The sequence below is a fragment of the Mytilus californianus genome, unplaced genomic scaffold, assembly GCF_021869535.1.
Source record: "Mytilus californianus isolate M0D057914Y unplaced genomic scaffold, xbMytCali1.0.p SCAF_4, whole genome shotgun sequence".
Lineage (NCBI taxonomy): Eukaryota > Metazoa > Mollusca > Bivalvia > Mytilida > Mytilidae > Mytilus > Mytilus californianus.
Genome location: NW_026262690.1, coordinates 15,085,525 through 15,101,583, shown reverse-complemented (window position 1 = coordinate 15,101,583; position 16,059 = coordinate 15,085,525). Strand labels below are relative to the sequence as shown.

At 31.9% G+C, this 16,059-nt stretch overlaps 1 protein-coding gene across 10 annotated transcripts in view; it reads right to left on the bottom strand.

The window, feature by feature from the left end:
• LOC127737541 (dynein axonemal heavy chain 2-like) overlaps positions 1-16,059 on the bottom strand; it is an 80,492-nt gene that overhangs the window by 39,311 nt on the left and 25,122 nt on the right. For 6 of the 10 annotated variants that reach the window (XM_052248358.1, XM_052248363.1, XM_052248364.1 and 3 more), the window contains 19 exons: positions 15,741-15,879; positions 15,217-15,437; positions 13,023-13,115; positions 12,403-12,633; positions 11,632-11,820; positions 11,183-11,482; positions 10,829-11,009; positions 10,037-10,317; positions 8,571-8,696; positions 7,101-7,319; positions 6,491-6,608; positions 5,749-6,026; positions 4,620-5,023; positions 4,151-4,349; positions 3,475-3,699; positions 2,347-2,451; positions 1,779-1,967; positions 843-928; positions 358-488 (listed from right to left, as the gene is read on the bottom strand). In XM_052248358.1, the coding sequence (XP_052104318.1) occupies positions 358-488; positions 843-928; positions 1,779-1,967; positions 2,347-2,451; positions 3,475-3,699; positions 4,151-4,349; positions 4,620-5,023; positions 5,749-6,026; positions 6,491-6,608; positions 7,101-7,319; positions 8,571-8,696; positions 10,037-10,317; positions 10,829-11,009; positions 11,183-11,482; positions 11,632-11,820; positions 12,403-12,633; positions 13,023-13,115; positions 15,217-15,437; positions 15,741-15,879 (3,715 nt within the window). The remainder of the gene's footprint in view (positions 1-357; positions 489-842; positions 929-1,778; positions 1,968-2,346; positions 2,452-3,474; positions 3,700-4,150; positions 4,350-4,619; positions 5,024-5,748; positions 6,027-6,490; positions 6,609-7,100; positions 7,320-8,570; positions 8,697-10,036; positions 10,318-10,828; positions 11,010-11,182; positions 11,483-11,631; positions 11,821-12,402; positions 12,634-13,022; positions 13,116-15,216; positions 15,438-15,740; positions 15,880-16,059) is intronic. The other 4 variants (XM_052248359.1, XM_052248362.1, XM_052248365.1 and 1 more) reach the window with 1 other exon arrangement.

The window sequence follows — 16,059 nt, the reverse complement described above, 5'->3', positions numbered from 1 at the left end:
TTCATTATCAATTCAAATACAGAGATTCAAATTTTTTTTTTATTGTTTCACAAGTGAAGTTTTCATATTCAAACTTTTGATTTTGTTATCAGACATGTCACTTTATCTTGTTTAGCAGGCTTTACTGTGTAAGAGTCTAACTCACTGTTGAATACCATGCAATAACCTCTAGACATTCCATGATGTTTGACTTCTGTTGAATGTTAACCCTTTGTATATCAATGCTACAGTTTACTACACTTAATTCAAACTGATTATACAATGGCCTATCTCTGGAATCATGGAATAAAATGAATCTGTTAGAATTCTAACAAAATGGTCCAAAAAGGAGCCTAGTTTATCTGTCATTAAACTTACCAAATATGGGTGGGATCTTGTTGGGACAGATATTATGATATGTCTGGTCAAACAAGGAACCTAGTTTATCTGTCATTATTCCAATGAAATTCTCTGTGTCCTTTTCATCGACCAAGCGATCAGAAAAAACTCTGCAAAAAGCATGCAAAAATACTCTTTACATCAAAGCACAAATGTCATTATTTACTAATTCTAAGAGACAATGATAGAGAGGTATAGCTTACTAATCAGTATGGATTTTTCTCGTTGTTGAAACCCGTTCAGCGCCCTATAGTTGTTTAAATCATTGTCCTTTGATTTCTGGTAGATAGTTGTCATTCCCAATCAAAGGCACATCTCCTTATTTTCATAGTGATGTATGAACATAGCTTCTGGAAATACTCGGCTGTTTTTTAATTGTTTACATTTTTCTTGACAAGTAGCTGTCTTACAAATGCAGTGTGTATACCTAATTTCTAGGATTATAATTGTAACTTAAATCGTACCTGAAACATTCATGGATCCAGAGTCTTGTTATAGCTTGTTTTGTATCATGGAAATCTTTGTGGGCTCTCAATAAACCCTGGAATATCTGTATATAAAGATATATTATTAATTAGTGCTACATACACATAAATCAACAAACCCTGGAACATCTGTATATAAAGATATATTATTAATTAGTGCTACATACACATAAATCAACAATCCCTGGAATATCTGTATATAAAGATATATTATTAATTAGTGCTATATGCAGATGTCAACATTTTCTCACACAAATATTCAAGCACAAAATTACTAAGTAAAAATAATCTTAAAGCAGATTTAAATTATCTCTCGTGCTGATGAGATAATATATCTCACATTAATTATGTTGATGGAAGAAATTTCCTTCAAGCTTTCAGTACTTTGATGAAAAAAATAAAGAACCTAAAATAATTCTCATTTTATAGTTAATGAATCATGATTAAGGATTAACAATTAAAATTACCTCAGATATATCTCTTGGACTGAAAAAAATGTATCTTGGTGAGAGAAATAATTTACCTTACATTTCAGATAGAAGATATTGTTTCTGAGAAAAAGTCAATTTCATAGATATTTAAAGAGTTAAAAAGATAATGTATTTTGTTCAGGATAGTATATTACCTTAGAGATATCTCTGACATTAGAGAGATTATGTATCTTGGTCTTGATAGTATATTACCTTAGAGATATCTCTCAAGTTAAAGAGATACTGTATCTTGGTCTTGATAGTATATTACCTTAAGATAACTCTCAAGTTAAAAGAGATAATGTATCTTGGTCTTGATAGTATATAACCTTAGAGATATCCCTCAAGTTAAAGAGATACTGTATCTTAGTCTGGATAGTATCTTACCTTAGAGATATCTCTCAAGTTAGAGAGATAATGTATCTTGGTCTGGATAATATCTTACCTTAGAGATATCTCTCAAGTTAAAGAGATAATGTATCTTGGTAGGGGTAGGTAAGAACTTGCTGACTACAGCAGTATACATCTCAATAGTAGCAGCAGTAACAACATCTCCTATTGGCTTCACTTCTTCCTCAAAGTCTTGTAATTTCTGGTTGATCATACTACCAAAAATTCTCTTTATCTGAGATTCCTGTATGAAAAATGTTTAAAATAGATAACATTTCTTGTTCACTAATCAAAATTAAACATTTTGTTAAATTGAGAATAACAACACTGATATTTTAGTCCACTGTTTATGCAATATCAAATATAAGATTATCAAAAGAAATGCTGTAAAGGAACCTGTTCGAATTCCATCAAAAGTTTTACAAAAGGAATTAATACTATAGTTACCCATGATATCACTTAAGTGATGTAAAATAACAGAATAATTACAGAAATCATCTAAACTCCAAATAATCACGTTGTCTTGTACAATCAAATAAAGTAACATATATAAAATCTCTGTCATAATTGTTTGTGTTTATCTCTCTACCATTACAAAACTCCATCTACTAGAATATACTTACATGTGGGAATGTCATGTTGATCAAATTAAATCTGCTCTGTAGACGTGGAGAGATGACCATACGTCCACCACCAGGGGGCCCCATTGATGCTATCAGGAACATATCCTGTGAACAAAAATGTAGAAATAAACTTTAAAACTGAATTCCCTGTATTAGACATTCACAACAGAAACTGATACTATTTTGATTAATCTATTATTGTTTAAGTTTAACAAATTACACCTAGGTTTGTGTTAAAATGTGGAAACAAGGAAAGTGAAATCTATGAAATCAGTGATTAATTATACAGAAGAAACCTGTAGTCAGAGAAACTTGTCAGTGGTTGTCTTATGTCATACCTTAATGTTCTTTGTTATTTTAGACAATTTTGTTATTGATGACAGATTTTTGATAGTTTGTGTTGAATTCATTTTTTATACCCAGGACAATTTACAGCTTGACATATATGTATAAACCTCTGTTTATTGCTGTAAGCTGACCTCTAGATGTCTGATTATGTGTGTCCTTGCATTGCTGTTTCATTGATGTATACCCAACTGTGCAACATCTCTTTTTATTCCAAATAATGTAATCTTCGCTGAGAATTTTCAGTTTTTATTTGCATTTATCATATATTTAGTTTTGATATTCCTATTTTGAAGCCCGAGTAAACTGTGTAAATATCATGCCAAGCTAATGACTACATATGTACAAGACTAGGACAGAAATCTGTAGCAGACTCATTTTATATAATCACAATATATATAAACCATTTTGTACATAAATCAGGCTGTTAGTTTTCTCGTTTGAATTGTTTTGCATTTGTCATTTCGGGGCCTTTTACAGCTGACTATGCGGTATGGGTTTTACTCATTGTTGAAAGCCGTACGGTGACCTATAGTTGTTAATTTCTGTGTCATTTGGTCTCTTGTGGAGAATTGTCTCATTCACAATCTTACCACATCTTCTTTTTTTTACATGTAATACATTCGCAACTTCATTGAGAAGGTAACAATGTCTAACATAATAATAATGATGTACATAATCATTAATAAACAGTCTATTTTTATAGGTGACATTGTAAAAACTATCCTTATTTCTTTGTGAACTTTTTCTCATTTCATACCAGAATCCATAATCAAAACCTACCCTGATTTCTTTCTGTGTTTGTTTCTCTCTGTCATACCAGAATCCATAATCTAACCACAACTTCATCAACTCCAAAGGAGGCTGTGATCCAAACGTATCCTTGGCTGGCATGTTAAAATCATCCATGAATGTAAGAAGTTTCTTACCACCGATTGGTACATACACTCCTTTTGTCCTCTTCTCAACTCTACTCTCTATAATTTCTTGTACTTGGTTGGATGTGGTCTAAAAAAATCATTCAGACATTTTTCATAACAATTGTGAAAGGGAATTATGCAGTCAAAATGAACTTGTTTTGAAATTATCCTATTTATATATATATATATATATATATATGTTTAATAACACATAATCCCACCCTCTCTCTCCAAAGCAATGGGGGGTAGATATATCTAAGTTAAAATGACACTCTTTGATATTACAGGGACTTCTCTTTTTCTTTGGTCGTAAAATGGCAGAAAACAATCAGTCTAGATTTTTAATAAAATAGCAAAATTAGAGGCAGGAATGCGATTCATTTATATGATTTTTCATTTTATGTGATGTCATCATATTACTAGAGCTGTTTTTATAAATACAAAATATGTTCTGATTGATTTAAAAAATCTAAACTAAGCCTTATGGGAGATAATGATATTTAGTAATACATAGAAACTTTGAAAGGTGAATAAATTACCTGAGCAGACATGTTGACAGTGAGAACACCATATGATTTAGAATCCACCTTAGACAGGGTGTTGTTTGCTATAGAAGTCTTCCCTGTTCCGACTGGTCCTACCAATAATACTGGATTGAACGATTTAATCAAAGATGACACAAGAAACTGGTACCTTACTGTGTCTACTGTTGGTACAATCAAACGGAAGAACGGAGTTCTGAAATATAAAAACAGATGTTGACATACCAAACCTTTTGAATATGAAAAATTCCTTGAGTAATTCCATATTAGCAGGTGCACAACTTCAATATGTTTACAATTTTTCTATGACGTTTTAGGAACTCCTCTCCCCCTTCTTGAAAATGTCTGTGTCAAGGTTTTTGTTAAATAGATGTTTTCCATTGGCTAATTAAGAGTTGGCATTTCCTAATCTTGGTATATATTTAGAATTTTTTACTTTTAAAATTAAGATTCTTATAAAACTTACCCAGGCACATATTTCCATCCAGTTTTCAGTTTCTCCTCCCAGTGAACCCATGTCTTATTTTTAGGATCTACAAAGTATTCATAGATTGTGTCCTTATTGGGGAAAGTTCCCTCTGTCTCACGGATATAATTGTCAATTCTCTTACGACCCTCCTCGTCAACAGAACAACAGATTGACCAAATCATACAAAACTGGAACCAGCATTCAATCATTCGTACGTAATTTTCTTGGTCAATAGGATCGACTCCATTATCTGGTGTCGCCAGGGCATCAAATAAGTTACACAAAGATTTTACACCGTTTAACTGAGCTATCGGTACCAGTTCTGTACAATGCAATCTCTTAAACTCTAAAATCTTTACAAGGAATTTCTCAAACAATCTTCTTAATTCTTCTACCAGTTGCTGTGAATAGAATTAAGATTATGTATATAAATATAACTCAATATGCATCATCTTTTTTTTTAATTCTTTTTGATATACCGAAAATTTTAAAAAATTTATTTAGAAATAATAGCTTTTAACAAATTTAAAGAAATCACTTAAGAAATAGGTTTGTGGTAATGGTGACTTATAATGGAAATCTATCCCGACATAAGAATAGAAATGATATAATGGAAATCTATCCCAACATAAGAATAGAAATGATATAATGTAAAAAGAATTCTTACATCTGTGCCATCAAATCCTATTATGTTGTGAAGTAAAATAAATGTTCCCAAAATATTATGTATGTTTATTAGTGGTAAATGAAATGCACAGAAATAGTGACATAGACAGTACTTTTAACAGGTACCTACCATAATAATCAATTATCCCTCTTGTTGTAAAAAAATCTTTTACTTTTTATTTGTATTTCTTTTCAAGTGGAGTCATTTTTATTCATGCAATATATCTTTTTTACAGATTCATAATACAGTCGTCATGAAAAGACTCGGAATTTAGATTAACTCAAATTCAACATGGGAAAATTGATAGAAAAAAAAGGACTAAATAATTAGAATATATTTCCAATTCTAAAATGCAATTTTTTCACTTGATATGTATTAAGTAGATTTTAATCCATTTCCTAAAATTTGGTTAAGTCTTTATTTAATTAACTTCCATTAATTTCTCTCTTCATAACTGACCTTTTCCTTCTTTTTGGCAAGCCAACTTTCCACAAATGGTTGCCATTTAAGATCAGAATAATCAGCATACACCATACCACATCTAGATACAGTGGCAGGGGAGGCAACAGATAAATCTCCAACTTCAAACAGCAAGGACACTGGCTCAGGAAGTGATATTCTCTCTCCATTAATCAGAGTCAGAATCTTATTATCATCCATCACAGAGTTCATACTCTCAATCCATAGGGTATCCACAGGGCCATCAAATAAAATCCACCTCTCATCTAGTTTATCATCTAAAATTTATTCAAGTGAAAGTGTAAATATTTTTTTCAATAAACTTATAGATGAAATGGTTTTTGACATAATTTACAGTATTTTTTTCTGTGAATGTGGGCACTTGTTAATGACAACTAATTGATACATCTTGGAATAAACATAATGTTTCTGTTAGGTTGTCTAAGTTCTAAATTGTCCTTTCTGCTTATCAAATCACCTTAAATCTCTAGTGTGAAAATGAAAAAAAAATTGGGTGAAATTTAAAAAAAAAAAGGAAGATAAGATTCAGAAGAATGAATTTATGAACAATACGTGCAGTAAATCAACCATTGCTTGACAAATTATTTAAAACTTAATGTCAATATTGTAAAACCTTTTACATTCTAAAACCAACATTCCATGTCCATGTATATATTTTATATTTTCCACAACAAAGCCATTGGTCTATGACCAGTTCAAACTTTTCCTTACGTAGACCTACCATTACAGGCATTTCGAACAACACTGGACAATACACCATCAGTCCATTCATTTGTGTTCAGATCAAATTCTCCATACAGTTCTCCTAGTGATAGGGATTTTGGATTCAGAGGAAATACCTTAAATAGTAAAAATACAAATAGTAAGATTTCACTAGTAATCACAAAAAATTACAACTTTCATCTTGTTTAAAGAACACACCCCATTAAGTTAACAATTAGAAAAAAGCCAAACTTTTCTTCTATATACTTGTAAACTTATATCCCTGAACATCAAACTAATTAGTTTGTTTTTTTAACTTTACTATTTGGTTGATGGGATCTCCCTTCTTGTTTTAATAATTTTACTATTTGGAAGTTGAGATCTGAGATCTCCCTCTTTGTTTAATTACCTTTACTAATTGGAAGTTGGGTTCTCCCTTTTTGTTTTTTTACCATTATAATATTGAAGTTTGGATCTCTCTCTTTGTTATTTTACCTTTACCATTACTATTTTGAGGTTGGAATCTCCCTTTTTATTTTTTATTGTTACTATTTGGAAGTTGGGATCTCCCTCAATTTTATTTTACCTTTACTATTTGGAAGTTGGGATCTCCCTCAATTTTATTTTACCTTTACTATTTGGAAGTTGGGATCTCCCTCTTTGTTAAGTCTAGTCATAGCTGCCTGAAGTGTCTGCCAAGCCACAGATTTACCAGCTTGAGTACCACCTACAATCATGACTGAGTGACGAGAGGTTTTGGTCTCATACAACTGTATTGTCTTGTTAAAGGTCTGTTGGTTCACCTGAAGCCCCTTAATTTCCAGCTCCTTTGAAATTGCTGCTTTCATCTGAAACAAAGACAAGGCTAGATTTTCATTTGTTATTCTTAAATCTAAATTGATTACATATGTAACAGCAGTCACAAAGGTCTTTAAATTTATCAAATCAACTAATTTTTGGACAATAAACAAGGATGACAGGAATTTTGTTTTCTCTTTAAATTTCACTTATGCAACTATTAATAAGAATAGAAGTGTTCTTGAAATATCAGAGACATTTATCAAGAAATGTAAGTAAATCCAATCCTTTTAACATGAATTACATAACATCTTACATTAGATACTTTGAATGCACAGTACTGTATTCATTTGCCTAAAATAGCATGGGAGTACTCACTATCTTGGATTGCAAATGATCAGTCCAGATTTTTAATAAAATTTGCAAATTCTGATGCAGAAATGCAATTTATTTGTGGATTTTTCATTTAACTGAAGATATTCATATGATTCAATCTTGTGGTAATAGTTTTATTTTACAAATACGAATTTTTATTTTCATAGATTAAAAAAAAATTCTGTATTAGAGAATATAACTCAATTGATCTTTTTTGTAATGTAGCAAGAAAATGAGTACAGAGACCCCAATTTTCTGTAAGCATTTATAAGAGCTATCTTCTCTTATTTTACTCAATTCTATAATTTAGTTTTCTCTAGTCTCTGGATTTTACATTTACAATACCAAAAATGAACATTACACATTTTATAACACCCATAAAGACTATATGAATTTAAATGTACAGTATCCAACTCGAGTGTCTGTTCCTTGGAACAAGTGAGACCTACCTTAGCATAGTCTGCCTCTGGAGTGTCTATTCTTGGGAACAAGTGAGACCTACCTTAGCATAGTCTGCCACTGGAGTGTCTATTCCTTGGAACAAGTGAGACCTACCTTAGCATAGTCTGCCTCTGGAGTGTCTATTTTTGGGAACAAGTGAGACATACCTTAGCATAGTCTGCCACTGGAGTGTCTATTCCTGGGAACAAGTGAGACCTAACTCAGCATAGTCTGCCACTGGAGTGTCTATTCCTGGGAACAAGTGAGACCTACCTTAGCATAGTCTGCCTCTGGAGTGTCTATTCTTGGGAACAAGTGAGACCTACCTTAGCATAGTCTGCCACTGGAGTGTCTATTCCTGGGAACAAGTGAGACCTACCTCAGCATAGTCTGCCACTGGAGTGTCTATTCCTGGGAACAAGTGAGACCTACCTTAGCATAGTCTGCCACTGAAGTTTCTATTCCTGGGAACAAATGAGACCTACCTTAGCATAGTCTGCCACTGGAGTTTCTATTCCTGGGAACAAGTCTGACATGATACCATTAATCAATGGTAAATCTGCTGAAGTCATCTTAGCAAGATTCATGTCTTTCATGGAGGCCAGTAAAACCTGTAATAAAACATAAATAACTAATTTTATCTTATTTATAGGACTCTCTAGAAACTCACTTCTGAAAGCCTGAATCTGATTGTTAAATTACAATGGAATACAAATTATTTCCCTTGTTGGGAATTATACTGGTATAAATACTGGTTTGCTGCAGTTATGATGAGAATTAAGGTTGAATACAATATGTTATTTTAATTTACAAACATTTCTAGTTTTAAAATCAAGTTTGATTACAGGTAAGTTGGAAGACAAAAGGCCATTAACAGTTTTTATCTTTATATAAATCAAATATTATCTTTAAATCCACAGGGATTAAAAACTGCTAATTGTTGACTCTTCAATAGCCACGAAGCAATTCTACTTCCCGACAAGGGAAATAACCTACTTCAAATTATTAATTTAGAGTTAAAAATAAAGTGCTATAGTAAAAGAAAAAAACAGATTTTTTTCTGTACATGTTGCACATCTTCAATTTAGTTTTAAAGTTTATGTTTGCCTATGTCTGCCTTTTTCTTTCTAACATACGTTTAGTTTTAGGAACTCGTACTAGGAACAACAAAATTATTTATTTTGTAATAATTTTTTCCATACTCCATGAATACCTTACAACAAAATTATTTTTATTTACCTGTGTATGTTATTTTATTTGGCGGCATTTTGTCCAAGGTTATGGTTGTCTTCCTGATATTGTTTTACATCTTACGCCCTTGTTTTATTAATTTTGTATTTACATTGTGTCATAGATCAAATTTATTTGTTCAGTGTATGTTCACTTGTTTTTGTTAATATGTCTTTTGATTGAGTTAAGCCATTTCAATTGATATTTTATAGTGTGTCTTTCTATGTTGTGATGTTACACTATTGTTTCAGGTAGGATGAAGGTTGGCGCCTATTAAAACGTTTAAACCTGCTGCATTTGTTTGCACCTGTCCTAAAGTCAGGAACCTGATGTTCAGTGGTTGTCGTTTGTTGATGTGGTTCATAAGTGTTTCTCGTTTCTTGTTTATTTATAGATTAGACCGTTGGTTTTCCTACTCATTTTTGGGGCCCTTTATAGCTTGCTGTTCGGTGTGAACCAAGGCTCCGTGTTGAAGGCCGTACTTTGACCTATAATGGTTTACTTTTACAAATTGTGACTTGGATGGAGAGTTGTCTCATTGGCACTCATACCACATCTTCTTATATCTATTATATCCTTGTTCATTATAATCAAACTGGTGATACAGTAATTTTCCGTATGTTATTATAATTCAACAAGTTATCAGAACCTAGATGATTGCCAAATTTATGATGTAACTTGCCCAACAACAGAAAATTTAGGTTTAACTAAATTTGTTTACCTCTTCATCAGATAAGTTAGGGCTGTTTCTCTTCTTTCTCCCAGCATAACGTAAGACAGACACTAAAGCTCTGAGACCAAAGTCATAATGATCTTGTTTAGACAATTGCTGTTCAGCCAGAGAGTAAAGGGTGTATGTCTTCTTAGCCAGAGCTTTACAGTTACCAAAACCTTCTCCAAACAGTGTGATCTCAGCAATCAACATAGAGTCTGGCGTTACCATAGCTATAGGTCTGAACATAGACTTCAGATTATCTGGTAACTCTGTACGTCCAGCATAACCTGAAAATTAAAGACAACAATAGCTATACCTCTGAATATAGTTAAGAATCAATGTCTGGTAGCTGTGTATGCAAAGTATATCCAGAAAATTAAAGGCAACAAGTTCAGGTCTGAATGGACTTCAGTTTACCTGTGTAGTACAAATACAAAGCAATAGACTAAACATGGACTTTAGATTACCTGTGTAATACAAATAGAAAGCAACAGCCTAAACATGGAGTTCAGATTACTTGTGTAGTACAAATAGAAAGCAATAGCCTAAACATGGATTTAAGATTACCTGTGTAGTACAAACAGAAAGCAATAGCCTAAACATAGACTTGAGATTACCTGTGTAGTACAAACAGGAAGCAATAGCCTAAACATGGACTTTAGATAACCTGTGTAGTACAAATAGAAAGCAATAGCCTAAACATGGACTTCAGATTACCTGTGAAGTACAAATAGAAAGCAATAGCCTAAACATGGACTTGAGATTACCTGTGTAGTACAAATGATAGGTAATATTTACCTGGATTCATGGTAATAAAGATTCCACAAGTGTGAGTCAGGTCAATCTCTCTTCCCTCAAAAGCAAATCTATCTGTCCCTGCAGCCAAAGCACTAAGGATGGACAGAATCTGCTGGGCAACTACCGACAACACTTCAATATTGATACGATTAAACTCATCAAAACATCCCCAGGCTCCAGTCTGTAAAATGGCAAAAATATCTTACACATTGCCATCAAATTTATATGTATAATATTTTAGGTGATTGTCTTTTTTTACATTATTTGTTATTTAGATCAATGATGTACATATTACAATTTTTGCCTTTGTGGACAGAATACAGGGAGGTAATAGATGATTGAAATTATACATACCTGGGCCAAACCTGAGAACATTCTTCCCATGGACCTGAAATCTAGACCTTCTGAACAGTTGACAACAATGACATACATTCCCAATCCTTTACCCAGATCCTTGACAGTCTCAGTTTTTCCTGTACCAGCCGGACCTTTAGGACTGCCTCCTCTGTGGAGATGCAGTGCAGTGGTCAGTGTGATGTAGCAACGGTCAGTCAATGGTGTTATAACCAAACGTCCAGAGTTACCTAGGTACTCGTAACCATAACGGAATTCTGTATTAGTTTGCCTGATCATACAAATATCTTTTTGGTGGTCCTATACAAATACAAAGGAAATGAGAAATAATCAAATCAAAATAGGAATTTTTCGAACAAAAAATCATTATCCTTAAAGAAATAATTCAATCAAAATCTTCAACCCTTAAAAAAATAAATCTGAATCCTTAAGAAAATAGGAAATCTTACCCTTTCCATGTAGAATCTGAGTTGACTGAGCCATTCAAAAGCATTCTCGTCAGAACATCCTTGTTTGACCAACTTCTCTGTGATATCTCTCTGATGAACTTCTATAGTTACTATGGCAGTCACCTTAAGTCGCTGCATCTTACTTAGGTTAGAACGAGTCATCTCAGAATACTTGTTCAAGATGCCAACCTATAAATAATACATCTCAAATTAACTCAATCTTCAGTGAATACTTGTTCAGAATCCGACCTATAAATAATGCATCTCAAGTTAACTCAATCTTCAGTGAATACTTGTTTAGAATGCCAACCTATAAATGATACACTTCAAATCATAATCAATCATCTTTCAATACTTGTTCAGGGTACTCATCTATAAATTGCACAATAACCCAAGTTAGGACAAAATATGAATATCGTTTTTACAGAAATCTGTTATTACGATCGATCATTTATTTATCCTTTCAAACCTTGTAAATATACTACACATAATTCTTAATTCCAGAGAACAAAGAAGCAAAATAACATCTTAATTTTAAAAGAAAAAATATCTAACAAGTAAATTATCACCATAAGAGCACTTACAAGACTGGATTGAAAGAAAACCTGGAATTTCTATGTTCTCTGCCCTGCTCTGTGTTGTGGCAGAATACAAAGTTAACTATCAATTGAATTAGAAGTTTATATGGATCTCTTCTTATCAAACTGCAAAATGTCTATTTCACATCTAAAGCTCATTAAGTGGACACATATATTTTTAGAGTTCTATTACCTGTTTTTTCTTCATGGACTTAAGAGCCTTCTTATCTCCCCTGTCACGGGTCTGTTTAAGAGCCTTGATAGTATCAGCAGTCCATTGAATCTGGCTAGAAGTGATACAAGTCTGACCAGGGAAGTCTTTCAACCATTTATCTCTCTTTGATTTTTTCAGAGCTGATTTAGTCACTGACAGTTTTTCTATCAATGTATTCACCATAGCTCTCTCAACATCACCTAGCCAGTTCTGAAAAAAATAAAAAGTCCAAATTTGTAATCTAACTAAAAATGAACCTTTGTATTACAATAACAATACAATATACCCAATAATTGCCATCTTTTTGTGTCTCCTTTTTTACAAGAATATAAAGGTTTCTCAATTGACTTTGCTAGGTCAACCATACCATGTTCTGTCCATCAAATAGTAAATATAATCAGACAAGCTATTTCATGTATACTGCAACCTGCCCATCCAACAATAGGCAAACTGAATTACAACTAGTTGGACCAGTGTTTTTAATTTGCATTTTGATGTTAAAGTCAACCATTGCTAAATTATCAATCCAGAGACACTGCATGTTAACTGGCTACAATGAAGATAATGAGACCAGTTATTATACAGAATGTTAATCATACCTCTACTTGTCCATCTAGAGGAACTGCAGTCAGGAATTCTATCTTCTCATCATCACCAGATTTCATAGCTGTTGCCTGCCATTGCATTCCATGCTGAAAATTTTATCATGTAAAATTTAATACACATCATTTTCAGTTATGTAAATAATAATCAAGATTTTAGTGTGACAATGGCTTTTGAAAAGTTTGCAACAGAAATCTTGTTACAATATAAGACAGGATAAGAAAGTGTAACTAAATTGATGATGATAGAAGCTTTTCTTTAAAGACACTATATATATATATATATATATAACACTATGTGCAATAAGCATGCATGGATACAGTTATAAATTCCTCAACATTGGATATATTTCTATAAATTACATGGTCACATACAAGCAATATATATTAATCATCATAACTCATAATATATATTCAAGTTTATTATATAGATGATGGGGGTTTCTATGCATTTCCCATTGTGATAAATTCCGTAATCTAACATCTAAAATAACTCGTTTATTTTCAATCACGAAACTTTCCCTGCATTTACCAGATGTGCACTTCAAATATCCAACTGATGATTAGCACCTTGATACTATCTACATCAATCTTCTTGAAGTGATGATCTGCCATTTTGACAACTGTGTCCAATACACATTTATTCATACCCCAAAAAAGTTCAGTGAAATCGACAATGCATAAAGTGAATCAAAGTAAAGTCAGTAACACAGAAAAGAGTTTTAATATTCTGTTTCTATACAATAAAATGTACAACTAATCGATGTATTTGAATATAAAATATAAGACAACTTTTGATCGAATACTGCTATGGATTAAACTTGTGCTGCACACTCTATAGAATCCATCCTTTGTTTGGTCACACTTTGTATCATTTTTTATATTCAAATAGGCGATTAGTTATACTATAAATATACCATACAAGGAATGAATTAAACACAACTATAAAAGGTATATTCAAGTAACTGTCATGTAACTATCCTGTTTTTGTTTTTTTTAAACTTTTCTGACTGAATTCAAGACAGAAATTTACTAACATAATTAAATTGTACATGATAGGTTTACAGTATTTTTTATCTGGAATATATTCAGTTACACAACTCCTTAAGAAATGTAAGACATATTGATAGACAAGAGAGGATAAGGGACATATGTTGATAACAGTTATTTCATTGAGGCACAATTAATTAGTACAAGTTTACAGAAATAGATCAAGGATAAATTTTCCTATTTAATTCTCATAACTGTTAGTGAAGTCAAACCAATGAACAAGATCAATTTTCTTATTGAATCCTCATATAAACTGTTAGTTAAGTTCATTCACTCAACAAAAGTAAAAAGGATATTTGACAATACAAAGTTGATTGTATGTTTCTGACCTTACAGAAGAAATAATTTTGTTTAAGTTACAATGCATTAAATATATACACCAAATATATAAAACATTGTAGTTTTTTAAAATATCTGACAAGTAAAAATAAGAAACAAAGCTCCTAAATAGAAATCTGGTTTGAGCATCTGTAAACATACTAAATAAATTTGTTCTATTACAACTTGCAACAGACTTAAACAAAAATCTCAGAAACATACAAGCATTAACTTTGTCTTATCGTTTATAAGTAAATGATATTATATGATACACAACAAATGTTAAAAGGAAAAAATACAAAAGTTGGTGCACATGTACTTATCACTAGTGTTAAAAATACTCTGTAAAAATAATAATGTCAACAATTTTAATTAATATATCTAAAATTTATGATATAAAATTTGAAAATTGCATAGTTTGACTTTCTGTTTGTTATCTGATACAGGAAAGTTTGAGTAAGCAATAAGGAATTATACATTTTTCATATTTTCTTTCAACTTTATAAGAGAGAAAAATAAAAAAAAAAAAATAAAAAAAAAAATAATGATATTTATTATAGGTATCAGGAACTTGTAGTGTAAAGGTCAATATTCTTAAGTCAGTAAGTTTCTGAAAGCTGGACAAACTGTCAATCTTAATTTCAATCTCGGCTGTAAATGTACATTAACCTTTCCAAAACTAAGGTATGATTTCATTTATAAGAAACGTTGAGATATGAAGTGATCTTATTTGCGTAAAATATTTTCAGCTTGTTTTTATAACATTGTTTTTACACAAAAATAAATTACTGACACATCAACTTGTTTGTAAAATAAAACCTACCACTTTCGACATATCCAAAGATTTGATGTTATCAAAACATTTCTTTAGATGAGGCTGTACCAACATAGGTTGTTTAGAATTACCCAGAATTTCCAATAAGTCATCGTTAGACAAGAAGTAAAACCTGGGAAATATTCCTCTCTTTGTCTCCAGGTACGTGTCTAGAGACTTCTGAATATCTTCAAGTTTCAAGTTCATCTCACTCAGTGCTTCTAATACTCCTGAAAAACATTCAATTAGAAACTCATCAACTGTTGACTTCATTATTGTAGAATGAAAGGAATAGAGCTCTACTTGGCTTCTTTCTTCTTCTGTCACTAACAGCCAGATACCACATGGAATGATCAATGTGCAATACTAATGAAGTCAGACACAGGTAATTTTTACTATTCAAATCTAAGAATGCAGTAATAGCTGTTTGTAAGAAATCATTGACTGGTACTGAATGTGAACAAGCAAACAGATTGTCCTCAACCTATACCAACAATGAGCACTGAATCCAGTCCTAAATCTATAGATCTTACCTTCATGATGAGTACAACGTAAGGCATTCTTTTCTTTGTGCATTCTGGTCATTATAACCTTCCATTTGGCATTCACATCATCAAAATCAGCTGATTCTCTTGGTAACTGCTTACGGATGTCCTCTCCCAAAAAGATGTTCTAAAAAATTTAAATCGTATAAAACAAAAACTAGCTGCATTGAAAATCATAATGGTTTACTGGTTACATAATAAAACTCAGTGAGAATTAGGAATATATAGAATGCATAAATATAAATGTAAATAGGAACGAAGCATTCAAGAACAACACCAAAACTTCCATCACTGTCACCCAACATCA